The 26,654-nt window shown below is 38.7% G+C and overlaps 1 protein-coding gene across 2 annotated transcripts in view; it reads right to left on the bottom strand.

Moving 5' to 3' along the window:
• Positions 1-11,665: 11,665 nt before the first annotated feature.
• The window catches only part of TBX18 (T-box transcription factor 18), a 30,229-nt gene continuing 15,240 nt past the window's right edge, over positions 11,666-26,654 (bottom strand). For both annotated transcript variants that reach the window (XM_047760518.1, XM_047760509.1), the window contains 4 exons: positions 26,360-26,527; positions 22,677-22,741; positions 16,166-16,260; positions 11,666-14,645 (listed from right to left, as the gene is read on the bottom strand). In XM_047760518.1, the coding sequence (XP_047616474.1) occupies positions 13,921-14,645; positions 16,166-16,260; positions 22,677-22,741; positions 26,360-26,527 (1,053 nt within the window). In that variant the 3' untranslated portion in view covers positions 11,666-13,920. The remainder of the gene's footprint in view (positions 14,646-16,165; positions 16,261-22,676; positions 22,742-26,359; positions 26,528-26,654) is intronic.

The raw sequence follows: 26,654 nt of genomic DNA on the forward strand, positions 1-26,654 counted from the left end.
TTTAGTCTTTCTTACTAGAATTAGTACAGTGCTATGTACTAGAATTATGCTTAAATTTTTTTAAATTTTACTAAAATATGTATAAGATAAAATATACCATTTTAACCACTTTAAAGAGTACAGTCCTACAGCAATTAAATACATTCACATGATTATACAACTAACACCACGATCCATCTCCAGAACAATTTCATTTTCCCAAGCAGAAATTCTGTATCATTAAACACTCACTGCCTCTTCTTCTCTCCCCTAGCCCCTGGCAACCACCACTCTACTTTGTATCTCCTTGAATTTGACTACCCTAGGTATCTGATATTAATGGAGTCATGCAAAATTTGTCTTTTTGTGCCTGGTTTATTTCACTTAGAATAATGTTTTCAAGGTTCATCCATGTTGTAGCAGTGTACCATAATTTCATTCCTCTTAAGGCTGAATAACATTCCTCGGTATGTATATACCACACTTTGTTTATCTGCTCACTTGTCAGTGAACACTGGGATCCCTTCCACCTTTTGGCTATTGTGAATAATGCTGCTGTAAACATGGCTGTACAAATATTCATTCAAGTCCTTGCTTTCAATTCTTTTAGGTATATATTCAGAAGAGAGATAGCTGGATCATATGGTAGTTCTATTTTGAATTTTTTAAGAAGCCACCATCCTTTTCCGCAGTGGTTGCACCATTACCGCCTGCAATGCATAAGGGTTCCAATTTCTTCATATCCTGGCCAACACATTATTTTTTTTAATGCTATCCATCTTAATGGTATGAAATAGTATCTTATTGTGATTTTGATTTTCATTTCCCTAATGCTTAGTTTCCTAATGATACTGAGCATCTTTCCATATGGTTATTGGACATTTGTATACCTTCTTTGGAGAAATGCCTATTCAATTACCCACAATAAAGTAGGTTGTTGTTTTTTAAATCTGTTATTGCTGTTGTTGAGTTGTAGGAATTCTTTATTTATTCCAGATATTAATCCCTTTTCAGACATATGATTTGCAAATATGTTCTCCTATTCCATGGGTTGCCTTTTCACTCTGTTAATAGTGGCTGCCGATGCACAAAAGGTTTTAATTTTGATGAAGTCTAATTTATCTATTTTATCTGTTATTGCCTAGGATTATGTTTTGTGGCATGGAGTTTACTGCAAAAACCAATCTGTGATCAGATGCACTTGAGTTAAAATCTTGATTTTGCTTTTTTCCAGCTGGGTGGACCTGGGTAAACCAGCCCCTTATTAATTGCTCCCCTTTGCTTATTAGTAAAAATGTACAAAATAATATTTGTTAGAATTTTGGAAATTAAAACATGTAAAGGAGGTTTGGGATCACAATTCATATTAAAAGAATAATAGGCAATGACACCAACAATCATAAGATTTGAATTTGGACCTGATAAGGTTTTCCTTGAGCCAGTTCAACTGCAAGATCAGTGAACTTTGGCATGAGGTCAAGTTTTCCTTCAAGAAACAAGTTGATACCATTCTTATCTTGATCATCTCTTTCTTCACATATTTGCTCCCTTTTTAAAGAGTATAAAAATAATTTTCTTAAGTGATGACTTCAGAAATAATCCCCCATAAGCATTTTGACATTTTGTGCACATATTTCCAGGGGAAATCATAAGAGGGAAAGCTGGCTGTTTCATTTCTTCTCTATTTTAATCCCTAACAGTAAATTCATTTCACAATGAGGCCATTAGATGGAGGTGGCTCTAAGGCTATCTTTGTAAGCAAACCCAAATCTAAGCTTGCAAATGCTTCGAGGTTCCAAAATCAAAATCCTAGGAACAATCAATCATAAACAACCAACTAAGCAAGGCTATAAGCTATAGTCTATCAATAATTCCTTCTCTTTGCTTTGGATTTTCGCTAAAAAGTCTGACCCCAAGCTCCTGTCTGTGGAACGCTCCTAACCACTTCTCGTTTACCACTGCCAGGTTAGAACTGATTTTTCACTCAAATAAACTCTTAAAATATTTAATATGCCTTAGTTTATATTTTAATAACTCTTAATATAACCAGGACTTTCCCATGGGCTTTGAGCCGGCTCTGAACCCCTTAGCTATTCATCTGAGGTAGGAAGAAGGTGGCAAAAGGAAGGGAAGCTGTGGAAAAGGGTATGTTTGGGGGATTTTTTTCCTGCCCATCAGTTGCTTTTCCAAGCAGGAGCCTCATGTTTTAGTTACACAGAATCAGCAAGGAGAACTGTCTCCCTTTTTCTCTTCCCTTCCCTCCCAGTCAGGATTTTCCCATCAGTCATGAGTATTTCCTCAAACTCCTTCCTTCCATGCTATCTGATACTAGTTAGGCGTCAGAAAACAGTCTGAGGAGTTCCCTTGCGACTCTGAAGGTTAAAGACCTGACATCTCTGTGAGGCTTCAGGTTCTATACCTGGTCTCACTCAGTGGGCTAAAGACCTGTTGTTGTTGTAAGCTGCAGCATAGGTCACAGAAGCAGTGTCTTCTTAATTCATTTCATAGAGGTAAAGTAAGAGAAAGCATCACTTTCACTAATAAATGATAATTTGGGCTTTAGTCTGGTTGGACAAGGGAAGAGGATGACAACTTTTCACCCTGTCCTTCACCAGCGGGAACTGCACAGAGAGAGTGAGGAGCAGAGCAAGGAGAAAGGGGCTGGAGTGTGCAAGTCTTCACATCTGGTGTTGCTGTGGCTGTGGTGTAGGCCTGCAGCTGCAGCTTCAATTCTACCACTAGCCCAGGAACTTCCATATGCTACAGGTGCTATAAAAAGAAAAACAAAAAACAAAGAAATAAACAGAGCTACTTTTAAGATTTCAGTCTCCGTTTCTAGTATTTTCCAAGTTGGGGTATACTTAAGTAACATTTCTATTTTTCCTATTCAGTAGGGGGGAATTAAGATAGAATGCTAGGGTATCGAAGCCTTACTTTGAAAACTGGCAAATAAAGGGGAAGTAACCAAGTGTTTCTTCGGCCTTTTCTGAATGAGATATACAAGTGGGTAACCACATAATACATGAGCAGAAGTTATTCTTTATAGAATTCCTCAGCTGATAAATGAATAAAGACTGACAGTAGTAGAAAATCACCCACTTCAGTACCTAATGAATTAATGAATATATGTAGATCATCAATGGTGATTAGTGTCCAGAAAGGCAAGCAGGTGTTATATGTTCCCTGATGAAAAGATGCTCTCTAGAAAACAGTCTTGTCAAAAAGAATTGAACCTGTATCTGATTCAGCCTACAGATACAATTATTAAGTTGTAGGAAAGAAGAGGGAGAAGGAGCGCATTATTAAAGTCAACCACAAGGATGCAGTGGAATGGGGACTCTGGAGGCCACAACTCTTAAAAATCTGATTTTGTCAACAGATAAAGTGCAGGACAGAGAGAGAGAGAGAGATGGAGGGAATCTTATAGATCAAAAGATACTGAAAAGGCATAAAAATCAATCATGATGAATAGATTTTAATTAGATAGTGATTCAGAAAAACTTCAAAAATTATGGTGTTCAAAAGACAATAGAAAATTTGCACACTGCCTAGGTGTTTGGTGATATTAAGGGATTATTATTAACTTTTGCGAGCCCCAGTTTCCTCACTTATAAAATGAGGATCAAAGCATCTCACAGGATTGTTGTAAAGGCTAAGTGGAATAATGTCTGTGACTCTGCAGGATCTTCTATAAACTGCTGGGCAAACTCTAGTCATTTTGTATATCTCCTATGAGTTAATTTTTGCATTCACTTTTTCCCATCTTCCCCTAGGAAGAAATGTCTTCTTAATTCATTTCATAGAGGTAAAGTAAGAGAAAGCATCACTTTCACTAATAAATGATAATTTGGGTTTTAGTCTGGTTGGACAAGGGAAGAGGATGACAACTTTTTACCCTGTCCTTCACCAGCGGGAACTGCACAGAGAGAGTGAGGAGCAGAGCAAGGAGAAAGGGGCTGGAGTGTGCAAGTCTCCACAGCCAGCAAGGGAGCCCCTGACTCTGGGAAATGGTCTTCCCTGTTTCAGACTTAATAACTGCTCTTCCCAAAGCAAACCTCATCAAAGGGAGGGACCATGTGTCAACTCCCCTACAGAGGATTCTCTTGGCTTCTGCCTGATAGAAGAAAACCAATCTGAGGCCTGGGTCATGCGCTGGATGACTGTGTGGCCAGCCCAGCTGTATGGAGGACAGAAGAACTGCTTGGTGCTCAATAAATGTGTTACCTCATGGGTGAGGTGCCAGGCAGAGACACCTGGCTTAGTGAGTTTTCAGTGACCATAGAGCCACCACTGTCTCACAATAACCCTCCAGAAGCCTCACCTACGCAGTGGTTGAGGAAGTGCATATTGAGGGAGGTTTATTCTCACCATTTGTGCATTATCTACACTTCTCTTGGGCCGTGCACTGCTTTCTGCTTCACAGAGTTTTTTCCTGAGCTTTGCTGTCCAATGTGGTAGCCACTAGCTACCATGGGTTTTTTTTAACATTTAATTTTGAAATAATTAATATTCAATACAATTAAAAATTTAGTCCCTGATCACACTAGCCTCATTGGAACTGCTCAGTGGCCACATGTGGCTACTGTACTAGTTAGTGCAGATAGAGAATATTGTCATTGTTGTAGAAGCCAATATCCCATATTGGACTATTGGAGCATTCTGTTCCAGAGGGCTCATTTCTCACTACCACCAGCCTTCCCTGGTCTTTAGCAATGAGTGTCCCATCTTCACAGCTTTCCTTGATTCCTTACTTGTCCCCATGAAACCTTAGTCACATCCTCCAATGTTCCCACACTCCTGGTTCTACCTCTATTTTAACATTTATTACATTGTTTCAGGACTGTGTGTTTGCACACTGGACCCTCTGATGAGGCTCTGAGCATCACCCCCCCCCCCCAAACAAAGAACAACTTTTTCTTGCTTATCACATATCCAGCAACAGAATCTGGCATGTGTCAATTATTCAACAAATGCTAAATGCAGGGATAAATGAATGATTGAACTTCAAGTAAATAAGCAAACACCTATGTTGGGAGTTCAGGGTGTCTTCTCCCTGGGGTTCTCACAGGAGCATTACACACACACACACACACACACACACATGCACACGCACAACAGAAACAAAATACTGTTTTATCAGTCTGGGCAGATATTTTGTACCCCCAAAGCACAGCTACGGTAAAATTTACTTTGTGAACTCAGTAGGGCCACCTGCTTTAAGAATGCTCCCTTCTCCTGATCTTTGCTTATTTCACCCCCAATCTCTTAAGTGGATCTTTCCACTAGAATCTGAAGAAAAAACAAGCCAAATACTCTCCTATACACCAAAGAGAAAAGAATGGACAGATAGTAAGAAGGAGCTGTGCCTCACTTGTCTAAGCTGCTCACCTAGAAGATGGAACAAGCTTGTAGATCAACAACCATTGTTACAAGTTTCCTCATAGCAAGAAGATTTTTTTCCAAAGTGTCTTGGGTTTCCACCAAAAGAGAAAACTTTTTTTTTTTTTTCCTGACAGAGCATGGGAGTTGGAGGGATCTCTAGGTCATCTTCTGCAATTTTATTTTTTAATATTATAAAGTAAGTGTTTTTTCCTAGATGAAATATTTATTGCAATGTCAACTCACATGTGCAGATGAACAACTAATATCTAGAAGTCACTGTGTTAGTAACCTTATATAGCAATCCCTTTAGAACCACCATGCCCATAGCTCCCAAGATACACTATACACATCACCTATGAAGCCTGGGCTTCTCTACCTATCTTGCTGCAATCAGCAACACATCTGTGGCTAGCTAGATGTCCCAAGATGTAGAAAGCCCCACTTTGCTCCCATTATTTCTATACTAGACTCTAGAGGTGCCTGCAACAGAAACAGTCAATTCCTGAAACTGCAGCTGAGCCTGCTGAAGTTCCCTAGATGGAAAGATCCCCATGCTGTATGCAATACATTCTTCTCTTAGGGGTATTTCCCCTTTGAATTAAAATCATATCCTAATAGCTTTTGAAGATAGTCATGATAAAATGCCTAAAATTAGGGGAGGAGCATTCTACTTAGGTATCAGCCACAATCTTGAAAGAGAGAAAAAAGAAAGGAAGGAAGGAAGGAAGGAGGGAGGAAGGAAAGTTCTTCCTTTCCTGTCCTCTTCTCAGGAGGTACCAGCCTCTGTGTCTTCATTGATAATGGCAAATTGGCAGCTACCAAACGAAACCTTCGGACCTACCAAAATTTTAGGTACCTTTGTAGACCTACAAAATTCATTCAATTTTGTATTAATTCATCCACACATTTATTCATTCATCACTTTTTTATCTTTTCCATAAGCTGCAGCAAAAAATAAAGGAGACACAACTCCCTCCCTTGTGGATCTTCCACTGTAGCTGGGCTGGTGGACCTCCATGAAAAGCATATATTGAAGTATTTTCTTTTAAGAAAAGTATCTTCAGAGGGCTATGATAACATTTTAGAGGGAGAGTTTATTTCCCCTGGGGAAAGAAAAATGGAAAGAATATATGCATTTGCTTATGTTACTGGAGAATATAAGAGAAATAAATCTTAATAAATTAGACCCTCCAAAAAATAAAAAAAAAAAGATTAATGTAATAAAAGTAACTGGCATATTTTAAAAAAAGAATGGGAAAGGCTTCACTGAGGAAAGCCTTCACTGAGGAGACTTGAAAAATGAGAATGTAGGCTTGAAAGACATTCAGGGCTGAGGGAAAAGCATAAAGAAAGACAAGGAAACTTGAAAGTGTTTAATGTCATTGAAGGGGGCTATCACAGAATTTCTTGTCTGAAGCTTGTAATTGGGTCAAAATTGTTACCACCGAAGGTCACTTTTTTCTCCACACACAGCTCTCCTGCTTGACTTCTTAGAATCTTCTAGCTCTAAATTTTTATATTTCTGTCTCCCCACCCTACCCTCACAAGGTAAAACCAAGTAGACCGCAGACATTTAGACATATACAATTTCTATTTCCTCTCTTCTCAATACACAAGGTCATAAAATTCAGAAAAACAAAACAAGCAGAAGCTACAAGGGACCCACACGGTGTTCATTCATTCTGAGCCAGTCTTCCCTAAGGCAAGGGACTACTGGAACTTTGTAACATTCTTTGATAGAAGTGACTTGTGAAATTGTCTTTATTGTTGCCGAGTAAGAGCTTCTAATTTGTTTGCAAAACATATGGTTCAACACATTTTCCCTTGAAATTCATTTAGGCAAATTAAGAAAAAGAAATCTGCAAGTATCTCTACAATCCATTTCACCAATTACCTTTTCAGAAAAACGTGCAGGAGTTTTCCAAAACCTTAAACAAGCAAGGTTTCCCTTTCCTGTTATTAATAGAGAAATATCTTATTACAGTTCTATAAACATAGCCAAATTGAAAAAAATTGCATTTAAATGATGCTAGGGTTTCCAAAGAAAACCACAAAACAAACTCAGAGTTAAGGCGATAATGCATTCCTGTTGTACCTTGGCACAGGAGCAAGCATTTTGCAGTGACCATCTGGGATGTGTAATATCATCATAGGGGCGAGGGCACCAACTCACAGAGAAGCCTAGAGGCAATGCTTTTTTTTCCTTCCAAGGTGATATGTTGCAGTATATTGCATTTTGCCAGAAAACCAGCATTTCAACTTTTACAGGGCATTTGAAGATATCAAAAGTTTTTTTCACCGCAATACCCTCAAATGTTTAAAATAATGCCAAAGTAGATACTTAATAAATATGTATTGATTGAATAAATATTGAAGACAGCAATAAAAATTTCATGATGTTTTGAGAGCCTCTTACTTTCCCCTAAGGCACTGAAGGATGTAGAATTATTTACCTAAGAACAACGTTTCAGGTGTATGGGGAGATGTGGTAGTTTCTCAAGCACTATTAAGTTTATACACCCAAAAAGCATTTTAAAATGCACTTCTGTTACTACTACTTCCACTAAGAATGTGAAAAGGCAGATTTTAAAAGTTCATCTAAATGTCTTGGCCCTCATAACAAAAGTACAAGCAACAAAAGAAAGAGATAAATTGGATCTCTTCAAAATTAAAACCTTTTATGAGGCAAAGGACATCATCCATAATGTTAAAACAGAGCTCACTAATAGGAGAAAATATTTGCAAGCAACGCAGCTAATAAGACTTGTATCTAGAATACATAAAGGACTTTTAAACCTCAATAATTAAAAGACAACCTGAATAAAAATGGGTGAAGGAGGAGTTCCCATTGTGGCTCAGTGGTAATGAACCCGACTGGTATCCATGAGGATGCAGTTTCTATCCCTGGCCTCCCTCAGTGGGTTAAGGATCCAGTGTTGCTGTGAGCTGCGATGGAGGTCACAGACTGGGCTTCAATCCTGAGTTGCTATGGCTGTGGCTGTGGTCAGCAGCTGCAGCTCCCATTTAACCCCTAGCCTGGGAACTTCCATATGCCATGAATGTGACCCTAAAATGACAAAAGAAAAAAAAGATTGGGTGAGGGACCTGAACAGACATTTCTCTAAAGAAGATATACAAATGGCCAATAAAGCACAGGAACATGGGCTCAACATCATCAGTCATCAGGGAAATGTAAATCAAAATCACAATGGTACACTATTCACACCCATAGGATGGCGCTACTCAAAGAGTGATAATAACAACTGTTAGAATATGCAGAATTTAGAACCTTCACGCATTGATGGTAAGAATGCATAACGGTGCAAGCAGTTGGGAAGGCAGTCTGGAAGTTCTACAAAATATTACGACAGGATCTAACAGTTTCATTCCTAGGCACATACTCAAGAGTAATGTAAGCGTATGTCCACACAAAAAATGTGTACACCAATGTTTTTGCCAGCATTATCCATAACAGCCAAAAAAATGAAGACAACACAAATGTCCATCAAGGAATTGATAAAATGTATTGTATACCTACAATGGAATATTATTCAATAAGAAAAATAAACACTGGTGCATGCTACAACCTTGAAAACGTTATGCTAAGTAAAAGAAGCAAGTCATAAAGGACCACAATTGTATGATGTCACTTACATGGGGTGCTCCGTACAGGCAAATCTCTGCATAAAAAGGAGATGAGTTGTTGCCTAGGACTTTGGAATAAAGAAAGAGGAGAGGAAAAAGGGAGGTGACTCTTAATGAGTATGGAGTTTTTTTGCAGGATGATGAAAATGTTCTAGAATTGAATGTGGTAATGGTTGCACAACTCTGATTACACTAAAAACCATTGAATTTTTCACTTCATGACTTGTCCATTTTGTGAATTATATCTCAGTAAAGCTGTTATTTAAAAAAAAAGTCTCTGATTTATTATTAGGTTTTTCAAGTGACTCGATTAATATATTTTTTTAAATTTTAAGTGAATATTTTTTTTAAATTGATATAATTTTTAAATCTTTAAATATAATTTTAAAAATGAACAAGATGACAATGTTGATCGAGTCTTGCATAAATTCAATGAGCTGCAGAGTAATCAACTGTTTTATGTTATTGTATATGAGTCCCAGTATGAATAAAACCCTTCAAAAAGACAAATTCAAGGAGTTCCGGTGAAGGCTCAATGAGATCTGTGGCATCTTGGGAGTGCTGGGACTGCTTGGACACATTGTGGGTTAAGGATCCAGGGTTGCTGCAGCTGCGGCTTAGGTTGCAACTGTGTCTCAGATCTGATCCCTGGCCCAGGAACTCTATGTGCTGCCGGGCAGCCAAAAAAGTAACAACAACAACAACAAAAAAGACAAATTTGAGTGTTTGCTCAGTGAAGATTTAAATGTATTTTGAATGGCTTGGAATGATCTCTAGATGTCATACTTATTTCACTTATTTCCAAAGTGAAACAATTTTATGCCAAGCAATTAAAAGCATCATGAAAAAGAAGCTTTATTAACATTTTTTTCTGTTCACCATAAAATAGCAGATACATTATTAAGTGCAGCTTCCTTTGAATAATAATATACAAAAATGCATCCTAAATATTATAACTAAATAAAGCACAGTTTCACTTTAAAGTAATCCAATGAATTTAAAATAATCCTGGTGGCGTAATGTTCTTTGTAAAGGTAGATGTATATCTAAAATAGTTTTATAAAAATACATCTTTTGGAACTATGTATATTCAAATATATGTATATATCTTCAAAAGATATATTTATATAAAACTATTATCCTACTATTAAACTGAATATTACACACCAAGGTCATATGAATTTAAACCTGAAAGATTCAAATAATAATAACAATTCTCATCCCTGACACTCTTTTCAGAAATAAAAAAACTGAGACTTAAAGTGGTCATGTTTTGTCCAAAATCGTGATGGGGATACCCATGGTTTGAAACTAAGATTTCTAATTCTCAAGGAAATGATATTCTCAGTGTCCAAAAGTTCCAAAAAAAGAAAATTTATGATCCTAAAAGCTAGCAGCATGAAGATAGACACTAAGTTTGTAAACTTCTTTTGGATGTTTCTTTACTTGAGAATGTATATATATGTATACAGGTTCATTTCCATCACTGACAATGTTTTCAGGCTTTGAGCTCCTAGAAGGCTGTAATCATGTACATCTGCTTACTTTTCACATATTCAACCTCACCCATAATTTATCTGAGCATCTCTCTTAAGGAATACTGGTCAATGAGATTAAAATACGATGTGGTAATAATTTAATAAAATGATTAAATTTCCAGTGGAAGGCTTAAGTAAACCTCCATGTAGATAAGTCAACAAACTCTCCATGAGGAAACCCAGCAGAGTGACACTTTGAAATAAAGGATTTTTTATAAACCTGTCTACTTAAAGACAGCATGGCATAGCATCTACCAACTTGACCATGAAAGAAACTCATGAAATTATTCTTAAAGGCTTTATACCAAGTTTGGTTAGAAATCAGTCTTCTTGCATCTTCTCCTTTGCATCCAAATCTTTCCACAACTGTTCTACTCTAAAAATGACTCATTTCTCCTAATGGAGCCTCCGGCTAGCTCTAAAACTTCTGTTTATCTATTTCATACTAAGGTGTGAATTGCTAATATGTTTAAATCTAGGGAGTGAGGTCTCAAGAGAAATTCACATTTTAAAAGTTAAGTGCCTTTTGCTAAAAATTTCACTAAAGAGTGAGTGTGATCCTTTGCTCTATCCCTGTGCCCCAACCTCCTCTGGGGGCCACCAAAGTCTCCTGACCCCCTACATTCCAGAAATCAGGGGTCAGCAACTGGGCGCCCGATTGCGAAAAACTGTTGACCTCTGGGAGGGAGCTTGTATGGAAGCAAGTGTTAATTTTCAAAATGTGACTGGTTGTGATAGCAGCAACCTCACCTCATCACAATGTCTCTTGGAATGTTTTCTGAGCAAGGGGTCTAAAAGTGATCTGTCATCACTGGTCAGTGGTACAAGCAGCTCATTCTTATATCCTTGCCCTTCCCCCCACCCCAGACCTGAAACAAAATATACCACTCTGCCTTCCTCTTCTCATATTTGAATTTTCATGTGTTCAACATTTGTCAGGGCTTCACCTTCAATGACATGGTCAAGGCACCAAGAAATTATATTTAACACATGAAAAATGAATACCAGGCCCATGCCTTGTAATCATAAGCCACAAAATTTGTGTTTGGGATATGCATGTGTGTGCTTATTCTTGGAACAACATTTATAGACACTTCAAATGATTACCCTCCAAAGCCATAAAAGGGTTTAGTAACACACTTTAATATATAATTTCTTAAGCATTTTTAATAAAATACAGATATATAATTATAATTATCAATGTATGTATGTCATTTAATATAATAATAAAAGGCTAGCCTTTGAAGTGACATGATGATTAATATTTACAGTAAAACCTAAAGGAAATAGCATTTGTAAAATATTGCTAAATCAAAAAGAAAAGATTACTTAAAAATTCTACTCGTACTGTGGAGTCATCTCAAATCACGAAGAACAAAAAAGGAAAATTCTCGTCTTATTAGTACATCTAGGTATAGATCATTACTTTCCATGCTTTCTCAAGATGGAAAACTCTTATTCTCCTTAAATTATGCCAAGCTCTCAGGCTGAGATGTTCTGTTCCCAAATCTGTGTCAAGCTATTAAGACCATGCACAAACATCTTACACAGATCTACCTATTGGAAAGATGACATGTGCCTTTGTGCTAATTTTAAATTTAAAGATCAGTGCTGATTTGATGAATGGTTACAGAGTCCATGTAAATTTGTTGGTATTTATAAACAGTCACATCTGTGCAAACTGTTCAAACAGTAATCCCCCTAAATATGTAACCGTCACACTGTTTTAAAGTAAAGAGGCAAATCAGGAGCTACCTCCTTCCCCATCTAACCTAGGGATGGGTTAAATGGGGAACCTGGGTTAAAGCAATTCTGTTTAAGCACTGAAAGGAAACCACACTGCTTTCATTTGGCCAGCACATGAATTGCAATGAGTCAATGCACAAGCACATAATTTTAGTTTCTTAACAGACATGCAGTAATGCTGTTCACCATGCAATCGTAGCCTTTCCAACTCATCTCATGATGCTCTATCAAAGGAATGACTTGTTTTGAAATGGTGTATACATCATTGAAGGAATTTTTTCAAAATAATGCTGCGTTTCATTTTTTTTCCACTTTTGAGGTTAAAAATGATGTTGAGGTTAAAAGTTTTACAGCGCCTTTATCATAATTGGTATCTTCCTCCTTAGTCCTCCAAGAGGGCCTTCATAGTAATGGGCTTTGGCCTTTGCACTGCAACCCCCAAAAGACAGATTGCCGGAGATAACCCCCTGAAATTCCTTACAGTGTCATTTAACACCACGAAGGCCTAGAATCTTTCTGTTTTGAGAATGACTCAGAGGCACAAGGTTCAGGAGGCGGGAGGTTTCAATTTGTAGGAGTTACAAGGCAGAAGTAAGTAGCATGAATGCCTTTTCCCTTACTTAGAGACCACGGATCAGGAAACTCAAAGCAAAATGGGAAAAAAGAAAAAGAAAAAATCCTGAATGAAAAAACCACACTGTAAAAACCTAAGGGATAGCTGACAGTATTATTCCTCTTGATTTAAAAAGTTAGATATTTCTCGCTGGAATCAAAGAATTTGAGGTGGATTTATTTTCTTTTTGCCATTCCACACATATCATATATTCCTTCCCTGGTGAAAACTGGAATTTAAAAACGTTTACAGGGCATGCTTAAATGGTCTCCTTGATACTAATTAAAATGAGCAAAAAAATCCTAAATACTGGAAATCTATTCTCCGCAGATGAATAAGTACCTCTTATACGTCCAATGGAAAGTGAAAAAAAATCACAAACCTCTCCATCTTTCTGAAGAAAATAATTATTGTGGGTTATGAATTTTTACAGAACCAAAGTCACCTAATATCAAAGTTAATCTTCATGATTACAAATTCCTCCAAACTAATGCAAAGATTTCAACTGGCTTTTACATTTTAGGTTCTCACACGGTGCCTAAGAATAACAGACATCACAAGACTCTGTGTGCGCTGGTTATTGCTGGTTTTCAACACTCAAGTACAAAACTGGGTAGAGCATTTTTCTGAAAAATTAAGTTAAAAGTCTTAGTCTGGTTAGTATCATTGCAAGTTTTAAGTTTGCTATTTGTTTCTTTTAAAAGCATAAGAACTTTGGTTAAACATACTACATGTATGCCAATATTCTGTGCAAATGGATGAACCAGGGGAAATAACAAAGAGAGGATGTGATTTTGCAGGCTGCAAAACTCCACATGCCATATACAGTACACGTATATACCATAGATAATTACAATCTCACCATTAGAAAGTTAAAAAACTCAGGGAGCCTTCTTTTTCTATTATATGTACATTTTATAAGCTACTGATAGTTTCTTTTCATATTAGTTTCCAAAAGAAAAGAAAGAAAGAAAATACATCAGTCGGATTTGAATGCAGTTTAACTTAAAGGCTTCATCAGACCATATGTGCAGACACTTGAGATGATGACAGAGTTAAGCTTCCTAGGGTCCTAGAGTCAAAGAAACTCTGTTGACCCCCACTGCTAAGCAGGTGCACTCCTTCCACGGGGGGCAACATCTGCCGATCCGTCATGGTCCCACTCGGCGAGGACCCCAAGAAACTTCCTTGGGAAGAAACAATTTTCTCAGGACTGGCAGCCAGTTTGGGGGATGTAGAGAAGTTATATCCATACAAGGCACAGGGGCTGTGTAACCTGAACGTGTTGTAGGAACCCTGGTGGGTCTGGTTAGCAGCAAAGGCGTTGCTGGAGGGTGAAGGCATGATGTACTGGAGCTGGGGAGACATGCCAGAAATCTGCATGGACAAGCTGGTCTGCGGGCAGCTGAAGGTGTCCCCATCCGTGCCGGCCATGGACATGTTCACCGAGGCGCTGCTGCTCACGCCCACGTAGGAGGGAGTCCTGGGCGGGGCGAAGGTCTCGCCTGTCTGGTTGGTGAGCCTGTTGTATGTCTCCGCCAAAGATGTGCTGTACCGGTTGAGTGTGAGACCCGAGCGGGCGCAGGCGGAATAGTCAGCTGGGGCCAGACTACACAGCTGGCTGGTGTTGGGACCCAGATGGAAGGCGGGAGATGAGCAAGGGGAGCCGGACAAAAGATGAGGGTGGGTGGCCGGAACACCATTCCCAGAACCTTGGAGTAAGGTGGAAGAACTGGTATTTCCTACAAAAGAGGTTAAAATAGAGAGAGCATCTTTTTCTTTCCATTTTGTAAGCATGAGCAACACCACTTCTTACAAGGGGCAGGTACAAAGACAAAAAGGAGATGGTCTCCACTCTCAAGGAATTGTAATATAATTGACTTCAGACTGAAATATTTTAAACATAGATTCTCTCAATATTTTCAAGGAAAATTATCTCCCGGATTTTTTTTTTCTCTTCTCTCTCTCTCTCTTTCTTTCTTTCTTTCTTTTTTTTTTTTTTTTTTTTTCGGAAGATAGGACTCTACCACATAGAATTTTCAGTTTCTCTGTCAATTAGCTTTCTCTCTCCAAGTTTTCTCATTTTTACTCTGTATCTTGTTCCAAAAGTATAACTATCACCTCACTTCTACCCACCTTTTTTCTTCAGCAGTCTGCTCTGGATCAATATATTTTCTTGCAAGAAAAAAAGGGAATTCAAAGAAAAGAGCCAAACAGCTCAAAGATACATCCTGCCTAAAACATACTTGCAACTTCCCACGGACAGCTTGTGTGTGTCAATGACTATACCACACAGGGCTGCTGCAATAAAGCAACTGTCTAGAACTTCGAAAATCTCATTTCCAACCAGAAGACAGGTTGGTGAATCACATGCTCACACAAGAGCAGAGGTCCAGCAAATAAACAGCCCTGTACAACAGAGAGGGTGTTTAACCCTGCATCCAATCAATAATGTGGTGGCGACTGACTCCCCCCTTCTAGATTTGCTGGCAGATTGATGTTTACAACTTGACGGAACTTAGGGAGAGAGAAGAATTCCAACAGGCTGGACAGGTTGTAAAACCTTCATTGCTCTAGCAACAGTGTTTTATATAGCTTCTCAAAATAATCTAAAAGCCCAGTCTGCTCAGTGATAATCATCTAAAACCCAGCAGGCCAAATTCTCACCGGGGTGCTGGACAGGATGAGGCATAAACAACCTGAGTGTAGGAGTGGGCTGTGAGCCCTACCTACTGAGTAGACAAGGAAGCATCAATCCTTTCCATGAAGCTCCCCCTGAGGAAATATCAGCCCTGAGCTTGTAGGAAACACTCAGAGCTGAGCTCAAGGAAGTCTGCCTCACCGTGGCTGATGTTCTCATCATATATCTAACAGGAGAACCCTGTTCAGAGGCAATTCTACTGAAGGAAGAGTAGAAAGAAGCTGGCAAGAAAGGGCAGATGGGGACCAGCGTCGGCAATTTCTTGTAAGGTACACCTGGTACCAGGGCCAACCACTCTACCTCTAATTTTAATAAGAGATTTAAGGGTAAAGGAAAGGTTATGAAATACATAAACAGCTTACAACATCCAAGATGGAACCTATGGCCACAAGAGCCATTTTCCTGGCCCACCACACAGAAAAGAGAGGGACCCTATAATAGGAGAAAGTTGGTAATGAGGTCACCATTTTAGAGGCAAGTAAGGACTTGTGAATTTTTCTGTGCTTGAGCATCTAGGCAGGCCCTGGCTGAATACATGACCTGGCAGATGCTGTGATTTACCTTGCTTGGGAATTCCAGGGATATCTTCAAAGGTGAGAGTCCGTAGTGAAGGTCTCCAAAACGCATATGACTCCACAAGGGCTTCCAAGCCCATTCTAGATGGAAGGGTCAGGATGGGGGCGAACAAAAGAAGCCCAGTTAGCAACAGCCAGAGTTGTAACCAGTAATAAGCAGCTCCGAAAATACCACTGGTATTGACAGTGCCCCCCACATTGGCAGGTTAGAGGCTTAACACAGGCAGAAACAAAGCTTCAGAGATGAGCTACCATCCTGTTGCCAGGAGCACAAAAGGATGAAAACCAGCCAGGATGGTTGAGAACCTGTTAACGGTTCTCAGAAAGCTCTGCAGACCTTGGAGGCTAAAAAGCTGTCCCCTGGGGCTAAGAAGCTGAGGTAAAGAGCGTCTATCCTGACTGATGTGAGTCCAAGGCCTGCTGGGTTCTGGGACCCACCCTCCCTCCCTGTTACATTACTTCCCCCTCTCATGAGGAAGGCTCTGCCATGAAAGCACTCCCCTATAAAGAGGCATTTCTGGCCATCCTTTGGTGCCTGGGGCAGCCGGATGAGAAGAGCACTCATCTAAAGGAAACTCTCAGGGGGATGATCTCCACCACACCTAGGACAGCCAGCGTCAGCTCAGGGGCAGCCCTAGCTTCTCAGCCCCGCATGCAGAAGGATTGCAGGATGGTGATCTCACGGTGTGCCAAGGTCTACAGAGCCAGTATTAGCATCAAGCATTATTTCAAAGCCCCTATATCCACTTAATGAATAGACACTTAAAGAAACAGGATAACTTCATTATGGGCTACTTGCAAGATATATGTATTTCAAAACAAAGGTGACTACTCTAAATACCTATATAAATGTATGTATCTCCTACTGTAAGTGATTCAGAGTCATCCCTTCCTTATAGCAGAAAACTAAGTCCTCTGGGTTCTGGAAATGAGGCTGTTCACTCAACTAGCACATTCTTCTTCTCCCAACCATCTCAGCCCTAAGCAGTTGGTTAATCTAGGTTAACATTTGTGCTTTTCATGAACCACACAGCCCGACTGCAGGCAACGCCTGCTTCCTGAACATCAAACAGTGCTCGGACATCTCTTGTGATTATTAGATACAGTTTTAGGTAGTATAGATCATCTGTACTTAAGGCAGATATCAAAGATACTCTACGTGCTGCTTCCTCTGGATTCCCTGCATCCCCAGGTCATAAACCTTTATGAACCAAGACTAGAGTAAACCACCCCCTGTGCAACACAGCGAAAGCTCTCTGAACACTGTATGTGTGGATAAAACCTTCTCCCACCTGACTTTTCCTTATTCTTTTTTTTTTTTTTAATGGCCTCACTCATGGCATATGGAAGTTCCCAGGCCATGGACTGAATCTGAGACAAAGCTGCTACCTACACCCCAGCTGCCGCAACTCCAGATCGTTTAACCCACTGTTCAGACCAGGGAGCAAAGTGACACCTCCATGGCGACCTGAGCCACTGGAGTTGGACTCTAAACCCACTGCACCACAGAAGGAACTCCCTGACTCACCCTTCTGTTGCAAGGCTTTTCACTCTGAATTTGCTTCTTGAGCATGTTCAGAGTATAGACTCCCTTAATTTGCTGATTTCTGTCATGACTCCAGGAGGCCATGACTACCCCATATTAGTCACAGAAAGAGACTCTCTCTCTCTCTCTCTCTCTGTGTGTGTGTGTGTGTGTGTGTGTGTGTGTGTGTGGCTGGGTGGTAGTGCATGCCCAGGATGCATAAACGAACCATCCTCACATGAGTCCACATGTGGACCTGACCTATTTCTTAGGTTGAGGTTGGGGGTGGGGAGTGGCACTGCTCTGGGAGCACAGCAAGAGCTGTCCTCAGCCCACACAGGTGCTGGCACAAGACTGCACTGCCTCACTCACCTGGGCTACACTGAGCCTGAAAGACAGAGTCTGGTTTCTTCCAATGGAATTGGTGGGCCCCAGAGAGAGGACTCTTTAGTGGTAAGGACACTGGACTGAGGGTCAGAAGAACTGGGCTGTGACTAAAACTCACTGAAACTCATTACGTAACCTTGACTAAATGTTTGACTGCAATTTCCCCACAAAAGTAAGGACTGGAATACAAAGCTCTGAATCCTCTCCTAGCTCTAAATTCATTTGCCACTAAGTGATTTTTTTCTCAAACCAATTATCGTATCTGTGGCTGACTGCAAATCAGAAACAAGATTACTCAATTCAGTAATATTTTCTGTACATTAAAGTATTGATTGGGGAGAAGGTCGGCAGCCTGGTCAATCCCAAAGCCCCACATAATCTGTAGGTCACACTTAGTATTCAACTCAATGAATGGTAGGTGCTATTTACTCTATTTTTAGCTCATACTAATACTCAATTGTTTATGACTTCCTAGAAACAAGCTTTTTTAAGTGAAAGAAGTTAGGATGCGGTTTTGTATAAACTGCTTTGTTAAACCACAGATGAGTTTTCATAATTGTAGTTTTAAATATTAAGGATACCAAAGTAGTTCGGGGGTGGTCTCAAGGGGAATTCACTAAGAGGTAATTAACGAGCACCTACAGAACTTAGAAATTTATTAACTATGGAGATAAGCATCCGTGCATTATTTGCTTTAGCAATGTATTTATTAGACTTCAAATACAAACCCAGAGACCAAATTCTTAGGGAGAAGTTATTGATCCTCACAAACATCTAACCCTAAACGCTAAAGAGATGCTCTGAAGGTGACATACCTACAAGTGATCTGATTTAGAGCTACTGATATTTTTCTTGAGGCTGCTGTTTCACACTGCAAGTTCCAGAAGGGATTTCAGATATTTTGCAGGAAACAGTTATAAAATATTTATTAGCTGAATCTGGACTATTTTTTTAAAAAGCCTTCATTTTCTCCATTAATGGAGACTTTTCCATCTAGTTAAAGAAAAGATAAAAGGCACCTCCTGCAGGAGTGTAGCCAAGGCGATAATTTATACAAGATGCCTTTGAACAATTTCCACGTTTTATCACCCCCCTAATTTATGCTATCAAATGGCCAAGTTTATTTAGTAAAATGGTTATGTTTTTCCTGACGTATTTAAAGAGAAGAAATTTTTGTACCTTCCTGAGTAAAAAATTTTATAGGGTCAACCCTAAGGCCTAACAGAAGAATGAAACTATTCTCAGCACATAAATTCTCCTTCACGTAGCAAATGTCCTGCAGGAGAGCTTTTAAGGGCTGAAGCTACTGATTCCTATAAAATAGGCTGTGGAACCATAAATAGCCAGGAAGGTATAATTTTTAATTAAAGCAAATTGTTTTATAAAGTTTAAAAAATCCCAAGTCCAAGTTTATTTCTTGTCCTGCATAATTTGTTTATTTCATGTATAGGGAAAAATAAATACAGAATGTGTATTAAAAGGCAGTAACAAGACTACAACAAAGCCGGGAGTATTCAGGAAATATTTTGAACTTTTTCTCATGAGCTTTCTTCTCTATTAACATATGAAAACATACCATCCCTCCCCAAGCCCTCAGTACCAGGACACCCTCCTAGTCTCACAGATAACCTGGGCTCTTCTTCTTCTTTTTTTTTTTTTAAGGAAAATAATACATAAGTCAGAATCTTTAAAGCTGACTAGATTTTCTCTTCTCCATGAAGGTGTCTTTTGCCTCTATCAACGGAAAATGTTAAAATCAGATTATATTTTAAACTGGGAATATTGATTCATAGATCGTTAGCATCCCAAAATGAGCACTGAAGACCTTATCAATGAAAAACAGAAGTCATTTTAATGAGGGAAAAATAATGGAACTATTCATTCCACTAGCAAGGAAGCTATGTACAGGCTCGGTATTTTTTCTGCCACTAAGATATTTGAACATTTGGAGCAAAACAAAAATTTTAACATCATTTAAAAAATTTTAACATCATTTAAAAAGTGTTAAAACATAACTCATTATTTTTGACATTTCCGTTACTTTAAAAGGCTCAGAGTCAGGAACTAAATAGTAGCAAGCACCACGGATGCCATGCTTATATACTTCTGAGACAGCCAAAGGGAAGAAAAATTCCTATCAAACCCAGCATTTTGAGCTCAGGACACCAGACAAGAGAATCAGTGGTTTATTTTCACCAATGCCTCTGATTTTTTTTTTTCACTGATCAAATTAAAAAAAAAAAAAAGGCTTTTTCATTGTGCTGACTTATCTAGAATTCTTCCTGAAAACTTGTAATATGTGTCTTATCATTTCACTTCTACGCACAGGCTCATTCACTATGACTATGACCCAAAATAAACCTTTAAAATATTTTTAAAGCTATTACTTCAAAAGTGAACTGATAGGTCCTGCCGTACAGCACAGGGACTCTATCCAATCACTTGGGGTAGAACATGATGGAAGATAGTTTGAGAAAAAGAATGGATGTATACATGTAAAACTGGGTCATGCTGCTGCACCGCAGAAATTAACACAATATTGTAAGTCAACTATACTCTAGTTCTTAAAAATGTTGAGAGTAAATCCCAAAATTAAAAAATGAACCGATAGTAATATACAATATGATAAATATAATTAACACTGCTGATTGTTATATAGGAAAGTTGCTAAGAGAGTAAATCCTAAGAGAGCTCATCAGAAGGAAAAAATTTTTTTCTATTTCTTTCATTTTGTATCTGTATGAGATGATGGACATTCACTATACTTATTATGGTAATAACTGCATGATGTAGGTACATCAAATCACTATGTGTACACCTTAAACTTGTATAGTACTCTATTTCAATTATATCTCCATAAAACTGGAAGGAAATAAAACCCAACGGTGTACAAGCAGTGTGATCCCCCAGGGTCAACAGCAGTGAGGTCTTTCTCCTACAGGAGATCTTGGACATCCTTCCTGGCTGTATATTCTCAAGCCTCAGTGCTACCTTCCTGGCATCTCAGAAATTTATTCTCTGCTAATAAAATAAAATAAAATAAAATAAAAACCCTAAACTAATGCAACCTTAAATGGATAAATATTCTTCTGCTGTAAGCAAAACCACAAGAAGGTTCCATCAAATTATTTGTGATGATAGAAAAGAAGTCATCCCACTGGCTCCTCTCAGACACCTCACCAGGACCATCTCAGCTGCTAAATTATTCAAATTTCAGAAGCTTTTCTGAAAAGTGATGTTAACCAGGAAGTCAATGGAACATAACAAAAACCAAGCAAAGTTCTTCTCCACAGTGAAAGAGACATCTAAAAATGACAGGATCATTGCAACACAGCAAACAACGAATAGTAGGAATACTTGCAAATCTTCCTACAGAATGAAAGAATTTCAGAAGGAAGCCCAGTTAGTCTGTCTTGTTGACCCACCTGTGCTAAGTTAAAAGCTTCTCTATTCATGTTACATTTTAGTTCTCACATCCATCCCATGGTATTTAAATGAACCACTGCATTTGAAGATGAAATCAAGTCTTTCTGCAAGCACTTGATTTATTCTGAAATAAAGGTCTCTGTCTACACCTACCCCGCCCAGTGAATCAGCTGAAAGAACAAAGTCCAGACCACTACCTGATTGTTTCTCTCTACAATTTTAAGTGAAGTTGTCCCTAAAATAAGAAAATTGGGGATTTTGACCACATGTGGAAAGAGCCTATCAATACCAGGTTTTCAAGGAGTATAATAATTTCTGCAGTAAAGTGATCAAAATGTCTCAGATACTTCTTTTTAAAGACAAAATGCTTTTAAAAACATTTAAGTCAAAGCCTTACCCTGCAAGGGCATCTGGAGAACATTAGTCTATTATTACTCTCTATTACCACCAACAGTTATTTTAGAAAATGTTGTGCCAAACTGTACTGGAATAGAATCATACCGATAAATTCAAAAACTCCTGGCACACAGACTAGGTGATCTGCTTTTTTGATAAAGGTAATAGAGTGGAATTCATCACTGTAGCTCTCCCACTTTGCAACACCATAAAATGTGACACTGAAAAAATAAACAAGTGTGTGGCTGTCAGTAGATCCCAGACGAATTTAGAAACTAAAGAACATCAGCTGTCTTGGCTGTGGGGAGAAGTTTCACATTCTAGTTGAAAATCTGATGGAGAACAAGCGATTCTGTCATATTTTGAAGACAGATCAATCGATTGTTGTGACATCACTAAGCAAAGTCTAAACCAAGAGCAGATGTAGAGAGGATTTTGACTTGGGACATTGAAGCCCCTGGGTCTGTAAGGACAGTTTTCCACACGGCCCCTTCGGGGCATGTACAGCATGCACTGTACACCCTGAGAACTTGCATTTTCACCCAGCATCACACATCAAAGTTCACCTTAATGAGCCACAATGCTACATCCAAAATAAGTTTCATCCAAGACCCAATGGTATTAACACATTTAAATCCTCTTCAGCAGTGATTTCAAAACTATGTCAAGTAAATTTAACTGTTCACTTTGTAATGAAAATTTCACAATAAAAAAAAAATCCAATATATTTATCACAGCCTGAAAGTTCTTCACTAAGACTCACCTGTTACGCCCAGAGTCTCGGAAGCCTTTGGCAAAGGGGTTCCTATCTATCTTCAGGCGAGTAATCTGCAAAGTAGAAAAAAAATCACACTTTGCAACACCATAATTGCCGAGGAAGGTTATTAGAAACGGAAATGATGGAAGAACTATAGGTAATTCCAAAATGAACTGTCAGAAGATTCTATTGTGTTCCTCTCCCCTATTTCTCAGGTATTTCATTATCTTAGGAGCAAAGCTACAAAAAAAATTTCAGAAATTATCTTGACATTCATCTGATATGAAAAGACATTCCCCTACCTCTAGTCAAGCTCTGTAATAGATTAATTTTGTTTTGCTTTTAATATCCCTGGAGAAGGAGATTCCAAATCATCTGTTGATAATTTGCCCTTTGTTTGACACTCTCCTTGAACTAAAGTTTTTTTCCCTTTAACTCTGGGATGTGTGTCTATTTGTCCTGCAGTAGTGGTGTGGGGAACAGCTAATACCCAACTTCTACTGAACAGCCATTTGGATGCTTTAGTATTGTTAACCTATTCCTCTCTTCTTCAAAAAAAGGTAACATACACTCCTTTAACTTTTCTGCCTCCCTATTTTTCTTTGTCTCTCCTTGAATCATCTCCTCTTTCATCTGTGATGAGATGTGATTCTCGTCATCTCTTTCATCTGTGGAGTTGTGACCGGGTGAGAGCACTACAGTGAATGCCTAACCAGAGGTAACCACTACCGGAATATTGAGATTCAATCTTATACATGTAGAAGGAATAAATACTGTCTTGATTTTAACTACACTTCTAATTTGTTGACTCAAAGCTAGATTTTTGCCCAATGAGACCATAAGATTTGAGGGAAAAAATTTACAAATGGTCTAATTGTCTCCATTAAAAACAATTTTTTTAGTTACGTCATCTTGAAATTGACACTGTTTCTTACCAGAGCTCCACCTTCCCCAAAAGAATGTACAGCCTATTTTATAAAAAGCACATCATGCTTTGTTTTCTGTGTTCTTTGGTGTGGTGGAATCTACAAAGTTAATAAACATGCTTCTGAGTGTACGGTTTTGGCTAAGGACAAATAAACACTATTGGATGACACTAAGGCAAAGAGAGGCATCTTTGGAAAGTCACCTGCAATCTCCCTATGTTGTGCTGTGTTGCTCTCAGTCATCTGCCAACCTGCCATGTAACACCTGAGATAGGTGTACTCCAGATGCCATTGTCTTAGGTTTTGGATAAAATTACATTATAAATGAGATAATATAATTTACCATGTCTGCCACTCTGCCACTGAAAGAACTCTTCATAATTCATTGTAGCTCAATTCTCTATTTATTCAAATAATGCTTAAAGAACATTTAATAATTTAAATGTCCACTTAAAAATGTGCTTTTTAAAAGAAAACAGACTTGCACAATGGTGCCTTGTCTAAATAAACATATATCACAATTACTATTATCGTTACTTTTATTACAATGGATGTGATATCTATTGAGTATATCCCATGCGTGCCGTAATACAAGTTTTATGCATATCATTTCATCTAATTCTCATAGCAACTTATATGTAGTTGCTATCACAATTTTATGTTTTCTTTTATACTGGCATAAGCTTCCTATAATCATAAGGTTACTTGGCCATAAAACTGGGCTGGGACCCCCAAATTTTACGGCCCATGCACGGAACCAAATTTGCATGACTACTTACCAGTTTTCCATGAGTTCTTCAGAATGGTAGCTGGGCAGTTTTAAAATGAACATGTTTGCATTTTATCACTATCGATTCCATTTCGTCTAATTTTTCCACCCTCTTAATTGATTTGTCAACACATGGTAATTGGTATTAGTCACCAGTGTGTACCAAAGCCGAATGTATCTTATTTATTGTATCACAGAGGCTGGGAGAAAAATACATACTTAACATAGTTACTGGGTGTGTTCAAGAGAGAAGAGAGAGACAGAAAAAAGATGAACTGGGGTTGTTTAAAAGGTACCAAATGGGGAGTTCCTGTTGTGGTGCAGCGGAAACAAATCAGACTAGTATCCAGGGGAATGTGGTTTGATCCCTGGCCTCACTCAGGGGGATGGGGATCCAGTGTTGCCGTGAGCTGTGGTGTAGGTCACAGATGCGGCTCAGATGCTACGTGACTGTGGCTGTGGCTGTGGCCAGCCTGGGAACTGGGAACTTCCATATTCAGCAGGTGCGGCCCTAAAACAAAAAAAGCAAAAAGCAAAAAGAAAAGGTACTAAATGACTCTGCTCTTTTCTACTCATGCACTATGTTTTTCCTTTAAAAAATTCATTTTTCTGCACCTAACATATTTTAAAGAAATCTTCCTAATTATCTCCAGCCTTTTAAAGGTCAATTTCATGTTCCCTTCTAAAAGTCTATAGAAAAGTATGACAACGTGAGTATGAGAGGCCAGGACATCCTCAGCCATGGGACTGGTGTCACTACATGGAAGAGAGATGAGCCACTCAGTCCTAAAGGAGGACACACAGGATAGGGTCCCAATCTCCTAAGAAGCTTTAAAACAACAGGAAACACAATGGAGAGATTATAAAGCCTTAAATTGTTAACTGAGATGTATATAAATGTAAATAGAAGCAGAAGCCTAGAATAATTCTGCTGACTATTGAAATTTTTTAAAAAAGCTAATACCAACCACATCAGCCTCAACTACATTGCTATTTCTTATGAAAACTGGCCAGAATTGCATGGACCAAAAAATTGCCTCATTTCACTTCTCCAAGTGCTTGACACAGCCTTAAAGAAGTACATAACCTGGAGTGCCCATGTGGCACAGCGATAACAAACCCAACTAGTATCCATGAGGATGAGGGTTCGATCCCTAGCCCTACTCAGTGGGTTAAGGATCTGGTGTTGCCAGGAGCTATGGTGTAGGTCGCAGATGTGGCTCAGCTCCCATATTGCTTTGGCTGCGGTGTAGGCCTGCAGGTGCAGCTCCAATTCGACCCTTAGCCTGTGAACTTCCATATGCCACAGGTGTGGCCCTAAAAAGACAAAAAAAAAAAAAGAAGAAGAAGTACATAAGCTTATTCATTTAGAAAAGACATATTTCACTTCTCAAATTATTTCTAATTTTATAAAAGGATTTCTCCACAATTGCTCATCTCTGACTATAAGCTTATGCATCATTCTCTATCACAATTAAAGGCATGCTTTGAAAGAAGTGGATAGACCTTTGTATACATACCAAAATAACTATATGTGATAAATGCTTCTGAAATATTTGCCATAATAGCTGGATTGCACTTTTAAAATAGAGTGAGCTGCCAAATTCCATGCCCAGTGATACAGCTTACTCTTCATATGCTCCATGTCTAGTTTCTAGTCAGTACACATGTTTTCTAAGTTTAATTATGACATCAGGGCTCCGCATCTCAAAACAGAAAGTAAACCTACACGGCCAGTCATGAGACACATTCTGGTCTAAAGAAATCCCCACTAGAGTAGCTTTACTTAAGGAAAGTTACACACACACATTCACACACACACGCACACACACACAAACACACACACGCACACACTGAGTGTCATAAATGGCAAATGCTCTATGACAATTCATAACACTTAGATACAGTGACAAGGATGGCTAGCTATCTATCTGCACCTGAGATAAAAAGTCTAGATACCAATTCTCCTAAGATACCAATTCTGAGAACAGTACCTGCTGATTCTGATAGGCGGTGACAGTGGTGAAAACAGTTTCTGGAAAGGAGAACGCCTTCACTCCCTCCCCAGATGGGACAGGCTTGATGGGAGAAAGATCATCCCCACAGTCTTTACGGATGACATGGACTCGTGGTTGGTATTTGTGCATAGAATGAAGAATAATCTACATCAAGGAGAGAAAAGCCAAATTTGTCAGCAATTTCTACCCAATCTCAACACTATGACTAACTATTTAATGTGTAAAACAAATCCATGTTGGAAATAAAAATATCCAAGGATGTGAAAGTGCC

This window comes from Phacochoerus africanus, chromosome 2 (assembly GCF_016906955.1).
Source record: "Phacochoerus africanus isolate WHEZ1 chromosome 2, ROS_Pafr_v1, whole genome shotgun sequence".
NCBI classification, from domain to species: Eukaryota; Metazoa; Chordata; class Mammalia; order Artiodactyla; family Suidae; genus Phacochoerus; species Phacochoerus africanus.